The sequence below is a fragment of the Pleurodeles waltl genome, chromosome 9, assembly GCF_031143425.1.
Source record: "Pleurodeles waltl isolate 20211129_DDA chromosome 9, aPleWal1.hap1.20221129, whole genome shotgun sequence".
Classification (NCBI taxonomy): domain Eukaryota; kingdom Metazoa; phylum Chordata; class Amphibia; order Caudata; family Salamandridae; genus Pleurodeles; species Pleurodeles waltl.
The window spans coordinates 211,469,362-211,484,520 of record NC_090448.1 but is presented as its reverse complement, the minus strand read 5'-3'; the positions used below and the strand labels follow the sequence as shown (position 1 = coordinate 211,484,520).

Sequence of the window (15,159 nt, the reverse complement as noted above, 5' to 3'; positions counted from 1 at the left end):
TAATTTACCTTGTTTTATTTTTAAAAATGCAATAAAACTCTTTGAACAAAAACAAAAAATCTTAAAGTTTTTTTTATTATGTTTTGACAGATATACTTGGAGTGAACTCCTGTAACTTGGTACTTTTGAAGGGCCGAAAAAATATCGGCTTTGAAGATATGTGTTTTGCTTTGACATTAACTTTGGAATAAGCTTAGTTCTATAATTTTGAAAAGCTGAAGTACAAAGAACAGTGGGTTTACTTTTACCATAGGTTAGCTATGACAGACAGGAACTATTTCTGAGAAACAAAGAATGAAAATATGTGGGAATTCCAAAATGATTTACTTAGGGAAACTTTGCAACTTGATGTTGGATTAACCCTATAAAAACTGCTACCTACACTCTTAAGGCAGAGAGCTGCTTGAGATATAGACAAATTACGCCCGCCTGTTGTATAGAAGGATGTGTTTCTCTGAAGGAATAAGAAGTGTGACTGATATTTTCTGAGAGCCAGGTAAGCTAGCCTCTTGTTGACTCACAATACTACCAGTCTAAGATCTCTTAGGGAGAAGCTTACCTGCTGTGGAACTTCCTTTATGAAATGAAAGAGCAGAAGATCCAAGGAACAGAAACAGCATTGCCTCGGGGGAGCCAGTTCCACTAGCAGGTAACAGCAAGTTTGGTTATGGTTTTGTGTAAAGATGGGGAAATCCTTCAGTGTACGTTTTTTTCCACAGATCGTACTTAGAGAACCAGTCAACGATCTGAGCATTTACTCAGCAATTTTTTTTTATAACTGAACATTTGCAGCAAGTGACTGAAATTGTGCTTCAAATGATAGAATTATACCCGTTTAAACTGGGGAGTGCTGTTTGTTTCGGAGCCACAAGCCAATGTGCTGTTGTCCCTTAATGACCATTTTGATAAACACAGCCACCACTTCACTAATATATTTATTTTTGCACTTCAAAAGACTGCTTTGAATGCAAAAACACCCTAATTAGTTATTAATAGCTCCCGAACCACACATACATTTACTTCTTTTTGTGCCTTTTTAATTTTATATTGTTTTCTTATTAACAAAAATGGTTTGAGAACTCAGTATGTTTATTTAGGAATAATGTTGCTTTGGTATTACTGTTCAACTATCACACATTTTTTTCTGAGGAAGGTCTTGCTTTTTGTTGTAGGTTACCAAGACTTTGTTTGGCATTCCTCACAAGAACAGTGTTACTTCTAGACTCTAGATAATTTTGTTCTTGTGCGAGCTCAGTCACAGCTCTCAAAAATTAACAAGGTTTACTACACGCACAATACATAACCAAACGTAAAAGAGCTTCACTCAATGTAATATAGGTCAGAAACATACTTGGATGTCCTATTAAGGTACCAACACATTGTTAACCTTAGTGTTTGCCAGAAAGATGTGCAATGCTGAACAACTTTCAAATTAAACATCACCCCAAAATGACAGGAAGTTTTTCTCCAGTTTCACTAAACAAATTTAAAAGTGATTATATCCTCCCTGGGGCCTCAAAAGGTTTCTTGGGGATTAGGAGGCATTTCCAGTAGGACTCCAGCCATCAAGGATCATTTTGAGTCTTCGCCCAGGTCTCCAAGCAATGTATCAGAATTTATTTGGGAAGGTCTGCTGTGCACAACCAGCTTCTAACTTGCAGCATTAGCCAGGAGACCAACGTCATATATCTCATCTTTCTTGTACTTAAAAACTGGTATCACTTCCTTTATTCATTTTTCACACGAAAAAACATCTAAGCTCTCTGGAGCAAGTCTTGGCCAGCTCTCAAGGAACCCCTACAACAAACCACTGCTTACGTCCGTTCAACTGTAAAGACCTTCTTCTTTTCTTACATCAGTGGCGACAAGGCGGTACTTGCCTGTTGTACATTACGAGGTTTCTCATAAAAACAAATCTTTGTAGCATATGACATCTTTAGGGAGCTGTGTGGGCAGCCCTTGCATCACCCTCCGCACTGCCACATAAAAGAAGCCAGATTACATATCTATTGCGGCTTCCATCCCAGAAAGCAGCTGACCTAGAGAAGATATCTCTAACCTACATTGAATTCCAGACATTTCATAGAGACAAGACAGTTAAACTTCAAAAACGTCAGTGTGTGTGTGTTCCATGATTATGAAGCATACCATTCTACCATCCTCACTCCTACAATTCAGAAGGGAGCTATTTGGACTGTGCTTGGCCATACACTCCGACAAAAAAATCCACATATTCAAGTAAATTAAACCTTAGTTGATTTAATCTCCTTCTGGAAGAATCAATATGTGATAGAAGACTACAGCAAATAAAACAGATTACTGTGCAAATAAGTTAAAGTACATTTGTACAACAGACTAATAAAATATCTTTAAAAACATTTTCAAAAATTGAATATATTAAAACATCGTTTTTCATTACTTTGAGACAGAACTAAAGTCACTTTCAGTCAGCTCATTTAAATCCCAAAAACGTGGATCTAAATATCGTACACGATAAAGCCCTAGATAAGTACATTTAAAGAGAATGTAACTCAAATCTTGTATTCAATTATTACAATGGGGCTATACACGTTGTTCAGTGGAAATGCCACTCCAAGCCTCTATCACTGACCCTAAGGATTATCTGTCAGCTCTCAGTACAAACACTGTTCTTTTAATACTATGTTCAAAAGCTACTGTTAAATAAGGTTGCATCTTCCCCAGTAAGGCCTTAGTTAAAACAGCATACCAAATTTTCTTTCTGGTAGAATGCAAGTTATCCAATTGAAACTAAAGATGAGAATTTGTCTTTTTAGTGCATGCTTCAAGTGACAGCATTTCCAAGTCTTTATGTAATCAGAATGGATTTCCAATGTAGCCAAAGCTTTAATCAAGCTATCTTTAAAAACATTCAAGTTGTTTTTATCCATAATCAGTTCTTCCTAATAAACTATTCTCAGGGATAACGCTCTAGAATGTAAAATATTAAACCTCCACTGCACTGCTGCAGCACAGAACAAAACAAAGGGATCCCAAGTTCTAGCCGAAAAACTTGAACTGGTATAGTTAATGCAGTATTAGACACGCATTGGCAAAGTCAATAGGTCTCGCCTATACAAGAGCTATTGACTCGGCAATATATTTTTACTGTGTTTTATACCAATGTGGCTGCTGTTCAGAATGGCTAAAGTTCGGTGGCATGGAGTGTCTGAGTGTGGTGAGGGAGTAGTGTTGTAGAGTGGATTTGTTGAGTAGAGAGTGGTAGAGTGGAGAAGGGGGAGTAGAGTGTCGTAGGGTTAGTAAAGGGGGAGTAGCGTTCAGTGACAGAGTGAAGTGGAGTGGAGTAGGGTGGAATAGGATGGAGTGGTCTGAGGTACTCCTGTGGATTGGATTGTAGTAGCGTGGGGTGGATTACCTTAAACCAGTGTGGTGGAGTGGATGGTAACGGGGTGGACTGAAATGGGGAGAGGTGGATTGGATTGGCGTGGATTGGAGTGGATTACATTGGATTGGGGTAGGGTGGGTAGACTGAATTTGAATGATAAGACTTGGTTTGGCTGGACCTGATAGAGTAGCGTGGACTAGATTCACGTGGGGTGTACTGGATGGGAGTGGGGTGAAATTGAGTGGGGTTGAGTGGATTAGATCGGATCAGAGGGGGGTGGATTAGACTAAGATGGAGTGAAATGGATTAGATTGGACTGGAGTGGTGTGGATTGGCCTGTGGTGGGTGGATTGGATTCATTGGATTGGAGTAGGGTGGGCTGGACAGATTGGAGAGGTGAATTTGATTGAGGCAGAGTGGGGTGAACTGGAATAGACTGGAGAGGAGTGGAGCGGATTGGAGTGGAGTACAGTAGATTGGAGTGGAAGGGTAGATTAAAGTGGAGTTGGGTAGAATGGAGTGGAGGTGGAATGGATTGGAGTGTGGTGGGTTGAAAAGGGGTGGGATGGACTAGGGTGGGGTGTACTGGATTGAAGTAGGACAAATTGGATTACAGTGGGCAGACTAGATTGGAGTGAGGTGGATTGGAATGGGATGGGGTGCACTGGAGTGGAATTGAGGGTGCTGGATTTAAATGGGGTGGATTGGGGTGGACTGGACTGAAGTGGGTTGGACTGGAGTGGGGTGAAATGGATTGCTGTGGAGTAAATTAGAATTGATTGGCATAGAATGGAATGACTGCTGTGGACTGGACTGGGATGGGGTGGACTGGACTGGAGTGGATTGCAAAGTGGCAGATTGGATTAGAGTGAGGTCGATTGTACTGAGTGGGGTGGACTGGAATGGGGTTGGTGGATTGGAGTGGTCTGGATTTGAGTAGGGTAGATTGAAGTGGATTGTACTGGAGAGGATTTCAGTGGGGTGAAGTGGACTGGTGTAGAGTGGATTGGATTAGAACTGGGGTAAATTTTTAGAGTGGAATTGTTTGGAGTGGGGTGGATTGGAGTGGGTGAAATGGACTGGTGTGGGGTGGATTGGATTGGAATGGGGTGCGGGTGGATTGGATTGGATTGGAATGGGGTGGGGTGACTGAATTGGGATGGAGTGGACTGGAGTGGGTAAATTCGGGTGGTTGGGAGTGTGGTGGGGGGGACTGGATTGGAGTGGGGGAATTAATGTAGACTGGATTGGACTTTAGTGGACTGGATTAAGGTGAATTGGGTTGGAGTGGGATGGACTGGAGTTGGATGGATTGGAGTTGGGATAGGTGTAATCCATTTGAGTAGGGGGATTGGCTTGGACTGTATAGGAGTGGGGTGGACTGATGTGAGGTGGATTGAATTGGAGTGGGGTGGATTGGATGGGACTTGGGTGGATTGTGGTGGGGTGGATCGGGGTGGACTGGATTGGAGTGGGGCAGACTGGTTTGGATTAGAGTCATGCGTACTGGGGTGGGGCGAACTGGAGTGGGGTGGACTGTTTTGGATTGCACTTGGGGCAACTTGAGTGGGGAAGATTACTTTGGAATGGAGCAGATTGGAGTGAGGCAGACTGGAGTGGGGTGGATTGGACTGGAGCGGATTGGAGTCTGGCCTAATTGTTTTGGATTGGGGCAGATTGGAGTGGATGGATTGGAGTGGGGCAGACTGTTTGGGATTGGAATGGGGGGGGGGGAAGAGTGGAATGAGGCAGATTGTTTTGGATTTGAGTGGGACAGACTGGAGTGGGTTGGATTGGCGAGGGGTAAATTGGAGAGGGGCAGATTGTTTTGGATTGGAGTGGGGCAGATTGTTTTGGATTGGAGTGGGCCAGACTGCAGTGGGCAGACTGTTCTAGATTGGAGTGGGGCAGACGTGAATGGGGCAGATTAAAGCGGGCAGGTTGTTTTGTATCGGAGTGGGCAGACTGGAGTGAGGCAGATTGTTTTAGATTGGAGTGCAACAGACTGGAATGTGACACCTTGTTTTGGATTGGAGTGGGCCAGATTGGTTTGGATTGGAGTGGGGCAGATTGTTTAGGACTGGGCAGACTGGAGTGAGGCAGATTGGATTTGGGCAGAATGTTTTGGATTGGAGTGGGGTAGATTGTACTGGGGTGGATTGGAGTGGGGCAGATTATTTCGAATTGGACTGGGGTAGACAGGAGTGGGGCAGATTGCTTTGGATTGAAGTGTCGCCGACTGTTTTGGATTGAAATGGGGCAGAATGAAGTGTGGTAGACTGTTTTCGATTGGAGTGGGATACATAGTTTTGGATTGGAATGTGGCAGATTGTTTAGGACCGGGGCAGACTGGATTGAGGCAGATTGGATTTGGGCAGAATGTTTTAGATTGGAGTGGGGCAGATTGGACTGGGATGGATTGGAGTGGGGCAGGTTGTTATGAATTGGACTGTGGCAGACGGGAGTGGGACAGAAGGGAGTGGGGCAAATTGCTTTGGATTGAAGTGTGGCAGACTGTTTTGGATTGGAATGGGGCAGATTGTTTAGGAGTGGAGTGGGGCAGATTGGACTGGGATGGATTGGAGTGGGGCAGATTGTTTTGGACTGGAGTGGGGCAGAATGGAGTGGGGCGGGTTGGAGTGGACAGTTTTTCTAGATTGGAGTGGGGCAGATTGGAATGCGGCAGATTGTTTTCCATTGCAGTGTGAGACTGGAGTGGGTCAGACTATTTTGGATTGGAGTGGGGCAGATTGGACTGGGGAGGATTCAAATGGTCAGACTGTTCTGGATGAGAGTAGTGCACACTGGAGTGGGGCAGATTGTTTTGGTTTGGAGTGGGGCAGATTGTTTTAGATTAGAGTTGGCAGATTACTGTGGATTAGAGTGGGTCAGATTGCTTTAGATTAGAGTGTGGAGGATCGGAGTGGGCAGACTGTTCTGCATTGGAGAGAGGCAGATTGGAGTGGGGCAGATTCTTTTGGAGTGGGCAGACTGGACTGCAGCAGATTGTTCTGGTTTGGAGTGGGGCAGATTGCTTTGGATGGGAGTGAGGCAGATTGTTTTAGATTGGAGTGGACAGATCGCTGTGGATTAGAGTGGGGCAGGTTGCTTTGGATTAAAGTGGAACAGAAATGAGGGGGGCAGACTGTTTGGGATTGAGTGGGGTAGACTGGAGTGGGGCACATAGTTTTCTAGTGAGTGGGGCAGATTGTTTTAGACTGGAGTGAGGCAGATTTTTTTGGATTGGAGTGGGCTCGGATTGTTTTGGAGTGGAGTGGGGCAGTTAGGAGTGGGGCAGATTGCTTTTGATCGGAGTGGAGCAGATTGTTTTAGATTATGATGGGCAGATTGCTGTGGATTAGAGTGGGGCAGATGGCTTTGGCTTGGAGTAGGGAATCCTGGAGTGGGGAGGATAGGAGTGGGCAGACTTTTCTGGACTGGAGTGGGACAGGTTGGAGTGAGACAGACTGTTTTGGATTGGAGTGTGGCAGGTTGTTTTGTTTTGGAGTAGGCAGATTGTTTTGGACTGGAGTGCAGCAGATTGTTTGAACTGGAGTAGGACAGACTGTTTTGGACTGGAGCAGATTGGAATGGGGAAGAATGTTTTAGATTGGAATGAGGCAGATTGGACAGGGATGGATTAAAGTGAGGCAGATTGTTTTGGTTTGGAGTGGGACAGATTGGAGTAGGGTGGAATGGAGTGGGGCAGACTGTTCTAGATTGGAGTGGGGCAGACAGGAATGGGGAGGTAGGAGTGGGCAGACTGTTCTGGAGTTGGGCAGACTGTTTTGGATTAGAGCGTGACAGATTGGAGTGGGACAGATTGTTTTGGACTGGAGTGCAGCAGATTGTTTGGACTGGAGTGGGGCAGACTGTTTTGGATTGGAGCAGAATGTTTTGGATTGGAGTGAGGCACACTGGACTGGGATGGATTAGGTAGGGGCAGATTGTTTTGGTTTGAAGTGGGGCACATTGGAGTGGGGTAGATTGTTTTAGGTTGGAGTGGGCCAGACTGGAGTGGGCAGACTGTTCTAGATTGGAGTGGGGCAGACAGGAATGGAGCAGGTTGTTTTGGATTGGAGTGGACAGACTGGAGTGAGGCAGATTGTTTTAGATTGGAGTGTGACAGACTGGAATGTGACACATTGTTTTGGATTGGAGTGGGGCAAATTGTTTTGGATTGGAGTGGGGCAGATTGTTTAGGACTGGGATGGATTGGAGTGGGGCTGATTGTTTTGAATTGAGTAGGGCAGACTGGAGTGGAATGGAATGGGGCAGATTAAAGTTGGGCAAATTGTTTTGGATTGGACTGGGGTTGATGGGAGTGGAGCAGAAGGGAGTGGGGCAGATTGTTTTGGATTGGAATGGCGCAGATTGTTTTGGACTGGAGTGCGGCAGACTGTTTTCGATTGGAGTGGGACAGATTGTTTTGGATCGGAGTGGAGAAGATTGTTTTGGACTGGAGTGGGGCAGAATGGAGTGGGGCGGATTGGAGTGGGCAGTTTTTCTAGATTGGATTGGGGCAGATTGTTTTGGTTTGGAGTGCGACAAATTGGAGAGTGGCAGACTGTTTTGGATTGGAATGGGGATGATTGGAGAAGGACAGACTGGAGTGTGGCAGACTATTTTGGATTGGAGGGGGGTAGATTTGACTGGGGAGGATTCAAATGGGCAGACCGTTCTGGATGAGAGTGGGGCAGATTGGAGTAGGATAGATTGTTTTGAATTGGAGTGGGGCAGATTGTTTTGAATTGGAGTGGGGCAGATTGTTTTAGATGGGAGTTGTCAGATTACTGTGGATTAGAGTGGGGCAGATTGCTTTAGGTTGGAAGATGGAGGATCAGAGAGGGCAGACTGTTCTGGACTGGAGTGGGCCAGATTCTTTTGGAGTGGGGCAGACTGAAGTGCAGAAGATTGTTTTGGTTTGGAGTGGGGCAGATTGTTTTAGATGGGAGTGGAGAGATTGCTGTGGATTAGGATGGGGCACGTTGCTTTGGATTAGAGTGGAACAGAAACGAGTGCGGCAGACTGTTTGGGATTGAGTGGGGTAGATTGGAGTGGGGAAGAATGTTTGGCATTGGAGTGGGGCAGACTGGAGTGGGGCAGATTGTTTTGGAGTGAGTGGGGCAGATTGTTTTAGACTGGAGTGAGGCAGATTGAGTGGAGCAGATTGTTTTGGATTGGAGTGGGCTCAGATTGTTTTTGATTGGACTGGGGTAGTTTGGAATGAGGCAGATTGCTTTGGATTGACGAGGGGCAGATTGGAGTTGGCAGATTACTGTGGATTACAGTGGGGCAGATTGCTTTAGATTGGAGTGTAGAGGATCGGAGTGGGCAGACTGTTCTGCATTGGAGTGGGGCAGATTGCTTTAGATTGTGGTGGGCAGATTGCTATGGATTAGAGTGGGGCAGATGTCTTTGGCTTGGAGTAGGGAATCCTGAAGTGGGAAGGATAGGAGTGGGCAGACTGTTCTGGACTGGAGTGGGGCTTTTGGAGTGAGACAGACTGTTTTGGATTGGAATGTGACAGATTGTTTTGGACTGGAGTGGGGCAGACTGTTTTGGATTGGAGCAGATTGGAGTGGGGGAAGAATGATTTGGATTGGAGTGAAGCAGATTGGACTGGGATGGATTAAAGTGAGGCAGATTGTTTTGGTTTGGAGTGGGGCAGATTGGGGTGAGGTGGAATGAAGTGGGGCAGCAATGATGTGGAATTCCTATCACCCACGCGCATGACATATGTTTCGGGTCAAGGGCAACACGTTTTCATGTTTATTTTGTTCTTGGAACAAGTAGGCCCAACCTCTTGCAGCACAAACCCTTTGGCTGCCAGTTTACAGAGAAGGGAACTGTCTGCAGTTGAGGTAATATGTGTATCCATAGGTTAATGCTGATCGAACTTGTATTATGGTTCATTAATGAAAAGCCGTCATTATTAGGGTGAGCGCTGTAAATAAACGTTTTAAGGTGTCTGCCTACTCCTACCCTCCCCATTCCTGTCTGCCCCACTCCAATCAAGAACAGTCTGCCCCACTCCATTCCAAAACAATCTGCCTCACTTTAATCCATCCCTGTCCAATCTGCCTCACTCCTGTCCAAAACATTCTTCCCCATTCCAATCTGCTCCAATCTAAAACAGTCTGCCCCACTCCAGTCCAAGCAATCTGCTGTACTCTAGTCCAAAACAATCTGTCCCACTCGAAACAAAAACAATCTGCCAAACTCCAATCCAAAATAGTCTGGCTCTCTCCAACCCGCCCCACTCCAGTCCAGAACAGTCTGCCCAATCCGGTCCTGCACTACTGACAGTGGTTCCAAGTAAAAAAAATAAAAACAAAAAGTGTACACACATTTGAAAAGTTCAACAATATGAGGCTAAGTAAAATGCTCCCAGAATGCTCTCTGATTGGATGCAAATATTTGCAGAAGCTTGTAAGCAAGAGTGATGATTCTTTGTTTTCAAAATAAATAGTTCAGAAAAAAATGCAAACAGGAAAAGGAACGTTTTGCTACTATGAAGTTTTCTGTGCTATTTTTTTGAAGCGTCATTTAGTAAAATGTGTTAATGCATGCTAGTATTTCATAAAATATTCCTAATGGAAAATTTTGGGTGACCATTTTCAACATGATTATGGGACGCATGAAAATAAACAAGCACTGGCAAAGCCAAATGATCTGTCATTTTTCTGAGTCTTGTGGTTTCGTCAATGTGTCTTGCTTTGATATGGCATGTGTAACACTTTATTGTTGTGGAAGCTGCCACGCCCTCACCACTGTAACAAACACTGGCAAAAAGAAAAAAAAAATTGGGGGTCTCAAAAAGCATACACTGCCACTTGTGGCGTAACAAAGGCCCTGCAGCCCCCCTCCAGGAGGCCCCCTCAGCACAGAACACCTGCCTTGAGCAAATCTGAGGACCCTCCACGTTCTATTCAGGTGGGGCTCCTCCAGTTTCATTATACCACTGATTGCCACAGTAGTTATTGGCACTGAACAAAACAACTTTGTGTGCCAATATACTCCTTGTGAAAGAGCAGAATATGATCACTCACAATAAAGCCAGCTGATGCATAGAGAGAGAAATCGAAGTGTAATAAAAACAAAATGTCTTTGTTAACGCCAAACCTAATTAGGAACCATGGCCCAGATGTATGTTTGCGTTGAATTAGCGTCTTTTTTTATTTATTTTTTTAACACCAATTCAGCGCAGACTTAACCCCATATTTACATTTTGGCGCTAGACTAGTCTAGTGACAAAATATTGAAGTTAAAGTCATTTTTGGGGTGCGTGAACCCACCTTGCGTCAATGAGATGCAAGGTAGGCGTTCCCATCCAAAAAATGACACTAATGCCCTAGCCCCCTATTTATCCTCCAGTGCAAAAATGGTGCACGGGTGGGGGAGGCAGGCCTAAATAATGGCACTAAGCCTGCTTAGTGCCATTATTTAACACCTGGGTCAGGGGAGGCGTTAGGGGACCTATGGGTCCATTTCCATGGTCTAACACCATGGAAAGAGCCCACAGGTGCCCTCCCCAGACCCCAGGAACACCCACACCCACACCAGGTGGACACCTCAGGATGGGGGACCCCATCCCAGGTAAGTAGAGGTAAGTAGAGGAAAGTATTTTCAAACATTTTTTAAAGTGCCATTGGGGGCCCTGAAATGGGCCTCCCTACATGGCACTGGGTGAAGTGGCCATGCCCAGGGGACCCTTGTCCTCTGTGCTGGCCATTGGGGTGGTAGGCATGACTCCTGTCTTTTATAAGACAGGAGTCATGTGGTATAGATGGTTTTGCAACAAGAAATGACGCTAGGCTGGTTAAAGTAATCTTTTTTTACTCTAACCAGCCTAACATCATTTTTTGGTGCAAAACACCATTCTCCCATACCACCACCCCCACCCGGCTAACGTCATTTTCCATGATGCTAGCCCACCCTTTGCACCGGCTTGCACCATTTCATTAATTTGGCGCCCAGCTGGCGTCCTGGAATGGCGTAAGCCAGCACTATTCTTTTTGACACAAAACTGCACAAATGCAGTTTTGCGTCAAAAAGAATACATTTGCACCCCAATTTCTTAAAGTCATAAAAGTGCACCCATGGTATGTCTTTGAATTAGTGGCTTTCATGAATTCCAAGAACGCACAGAAGTAGACCAGGAAATCGTACTCCTCGAAAATATTTGTGAACTGTATTTTAGCACGAGCAAATATGCATGTGTATATTTGCTCATGTGAATATCTGTTGAATCACTTTCCCTCCAACCACTTTTTTCCCCAATCCTGGGAGAACTTCTACTGCCACTGTCAGGAGTTAATTTCCAATCTTTCTTATTATGGAAAAAGATTAGAAAAGACCTGGTGAAAATCCTTAAAACATGCAAATTAGGTTTGCAGACTCAAAGGCATTCCAGCCCTGGAACTATTGCTTACCACTTCCTCCAGCACCAGTATGTAGGTCTGTGGAAAGGTAGCAAAGTAAGGAAATTGCTATAGTAGGGATTGAAGTTGCAAGTATTCAAGCCGTATTATAGTAGAAGCCCTGGCATGATCAGAGAGGTTATCAGAGCTCTTACATAATGATATTGCTGCCATAATTTGTCGCTGCACTACATGGCACCAAAGGGACAAGTAGATATTTTTACAGGACAAGTAAATTTAAGAAGCAGTCTGTCCCATGGACAAGTAGATATTTTAATAAATTCCACACCCCTGGGGCAGACCATTCTAGATTGGAGTGGGGCAGGTGGGAATAGGGAGGATATGAGTGGGCATACTGTTCTGAACTGGAATGGGGCAGGCTGTTTTGGATTGAGGTGTGACAGATTGGAGTGTGGCATATTGTTTTGGATTAGAGACGGAAGATTGTTTTAGACTGGAGTGCAGTATATTGTTTCGACTGGAGTGGGGCAGACTGTTTTGGATTGGAGCAGATTGGAGTGGGGAAGAATGTTTTGGATTGGAGTGAGGCAGATTAGACTGAGATGGATTAGATTGGGGAAGATTGTTTTGATTTGAAGCTGGGCAGACTGGAGTGGGGTGGAGTGCAGTGTGGCAGATTGGAGAGGGGCAGAATGTTTTTGATTGGAGTGGGCCAGACTAGAGTGTGCAGACTGTTCTAGATTGGAGTGGGGCAGACAGGAATGGTGCAGGTTAAAGTGGGGCAGGTTGTTTTGGATTGGAGTGTGACAGACTGGAATGTGACACATTGTTTTGGATTGGAGTGGGGCAGATTGGTTTGGATTGGCATGGGGAAGATTGTTTAGGACTGGGGCAGACTGGAGTGAGGCAGATCGGATTTGGGCAGAATGTTTTGGATTGGAGTGGGGCAGACTGGAGTTGGGCGGAATGGAATGGGGCAGGTTAAAGTAGGGCAGATTGGAGTGGGGCAGACTGTTTTTGATTGGAGTGGGACAGATTGTTTTGGATTGGAGTGGGGCAGATTGTTTTGGATTGGAGTGGGGCAGAAAGGACTGGTATGGACTAGAGTGGACATTTTTTCTAGATTGGTGTGGCAGGGGGGCAGGTTAAAGTAGGGCAGATCGGAGTGGGGCAGACTGTTTTTGATTGGAGTGGGACAGATTGTTTTGGATTGGAGTGGGGCAGATTGTTTTGGATTGGAGTGGGGCAGAAAGGACTGGTATGGATTGGAGTGGACATTTTTTCTAGATTGGTGTGGCAATGGGGCAGGTTAAAGTAGGGCAGATCGGAGTGGGGCAGACTGTTTTTGATTGGAGTGGGACAGATTGTTTTGGATTGGAGTGGGGCAGAAAGGACTGGTATGGATTGGAGTGGACATTTTTTCTAGATTGGTGTGGGGCAGATTGGAATGCAGCAGATTTTTTTGGATTGGAGTGCGGCAGACTGGAGAGTGGCAGACTGTTTTGGATTGGAATGGGGCAGATTGGAGTGTGGCAGAGTGTTTTGGATTGGAGTAGGGCAGACTGGAGTGTGGCAGACTGTTTTGGATTGGAGTGGGGCAGACTGTTTTGGACTGGAGTGGGGCAGACTGTTTTGGACTGGAGTGGGGCAGACTGTTTTGGACTGGAGTGGGGCAGACTGTTTTGGACTGGAGTGGGGCAGACTGTTTTGGACTGGAGTGGAGCAAATTGGAGTTGGGAGGATTCTCTGGTGGTTTTCAGCAAACTTGCAGCAAGGATACCATCAGACTTCATTCTAAGAAGGGTAAAGAAGAAAAAACAAGACAGCGGGCCTTTCCGTCTATGCACCAGAATCTAGAACAGCATCCCTGTATACATCATGACCTAACAAAAAGGGTTCTAAATTAGCAAAAAGTTGAAGATGCACCCCTGTAAAAAACAACCTTATGATGCATTAGCAACTCAGAAACCAGCTACCTCTCGTACCACTCACTGAATTATGTTTCTCGTTGACCCTTTAGAATGCTCTGCAGCGTTTTATCTAGGTTCATGAATAGAAATACTATAGACACATGTAACTCCAATATTTAGGGTACGAGCATCATATTTAATAAATAACATGCACCAGCCTTAACATACTGATCAACATCCCTACAACACAACAGCCCTTTATGCAGCAAGCTGCATCCTTTTGCAATAAACAACACTGATCTTGCTGCACATCAACAATCACTCTATCATCAACGATCACTTTTGACTGTAGCCATTTTATCTTGGCAGAATTTAAACTGGTACTGTGTTTTTGATGTATGATTTTGTGTCAGCATTCATTCAGTGGGACACTAGATCATACAGGCACTACTTTTCCCATGGCACAAACATCTGCCTGCTGTACATCTAGTTTTTGTACCTGGCATATATTGCGTTTTTAACACATGCTATATGATTTTCTGCCTTGAAAGTAGTATTCCTACTGAGTACTGCAATACTTTACTAGGTTCCATTCAGAACTCCCTGCGCATAATATACAATTCTAGGCAAAAATACTTGAAAAATTGTACTGCAAAATGCACAATTTTGTTCCATTTTATTACACTTTCTTTGGTGGAGAATCTCATCTCAGACCATTGGGGAAGGTCATCACTGCGCCTGATATAAGCTGCGCCACACAAAACAAAATAACATAGTTTGAACATTTTTGGAAGGGCCAATTTTTGTTTTCAGTCTGATCTTGGTATTACGGAGGACACTATTGAAATGTAAGCTTTCCTATTAACAACCTATTGACAAACGGTGGTACTGTGGATTTAAGGAAAGGAAAACAGGTGCCCCTTCATTCGTTGCATCCGTTCAGCATTATGCTGAAAAAAGCCAACCGCTGTTTTACTTAACAACGGCCACACCTTTCGAATTCTGGCAATGTTGCTTGATAATTTTGTCACGGTGCAAGCAACGGCATGACTCTGTCTTCCTGGAAAGGCAAAATACAATGCTAAATTGTATCCACAATATTATGGCAGCACTGCAGTACAATAAGGCGCACTCACGGCAAGAGAGACCAGGAAGTCACGCCGCTCCATCCCTCGAAATATCACTATGCCAAGAACTCCATGCAAGTAAACTCTCTACACCACGCGCCCTTCAGCACCACCAGGTCGTGGTTGGAAGAGAAGCACAAGTTACTATCAAGAAAGCGCCGGACCTGTCAAAGGACCGAAACAATTCTCGGCTTCACATAACGACAGGGATAGCATAAACAAGAGCCCGAACAGAAAGACCTGCCTTCTCAAAATAATATGTTAAGCAGGGGCCGCTTCCATTTTCTACGAACAGATTCCCACGCCACAGATGTCTGTAACACCTGTGGCTCATTTTCCGCATTCTTTTTCGAGCATCAAGTTTTCATACCAGA

At 44.9% G+C, this 15,159-nt stretch overlaps 1 protein-coding gene across 2 annotated transcripts in view; it reads right to left on the bottom strand.

Annotated features, from left to right (window-relative positions):
- The window catches only part of SLC25A26 (solute carrier family 25 member 26), an 875,825-nt gene extending 860,883 nt beyond the window's left edge, over positions 1 to 14,942 (bottom strand). For both annotated transcript variants that reach the window (XM_069206568.1, XM_069206569.1), the window contains exon 1: positions 14,795 to 14,942. In XM_069206568.1, the coding sequence (XP_069062669.1) occupies positions 14,795 to 14,827 (33 nt within the window). In that variant the 5' untranslated portion in view covers positions 14,828 to 14,942. The remainder of the gene's footprint in view (positions 1 to 14,794) is intronic.
- Positions 14,943 to 15,159: the final 217 nt, after the last annotated feature.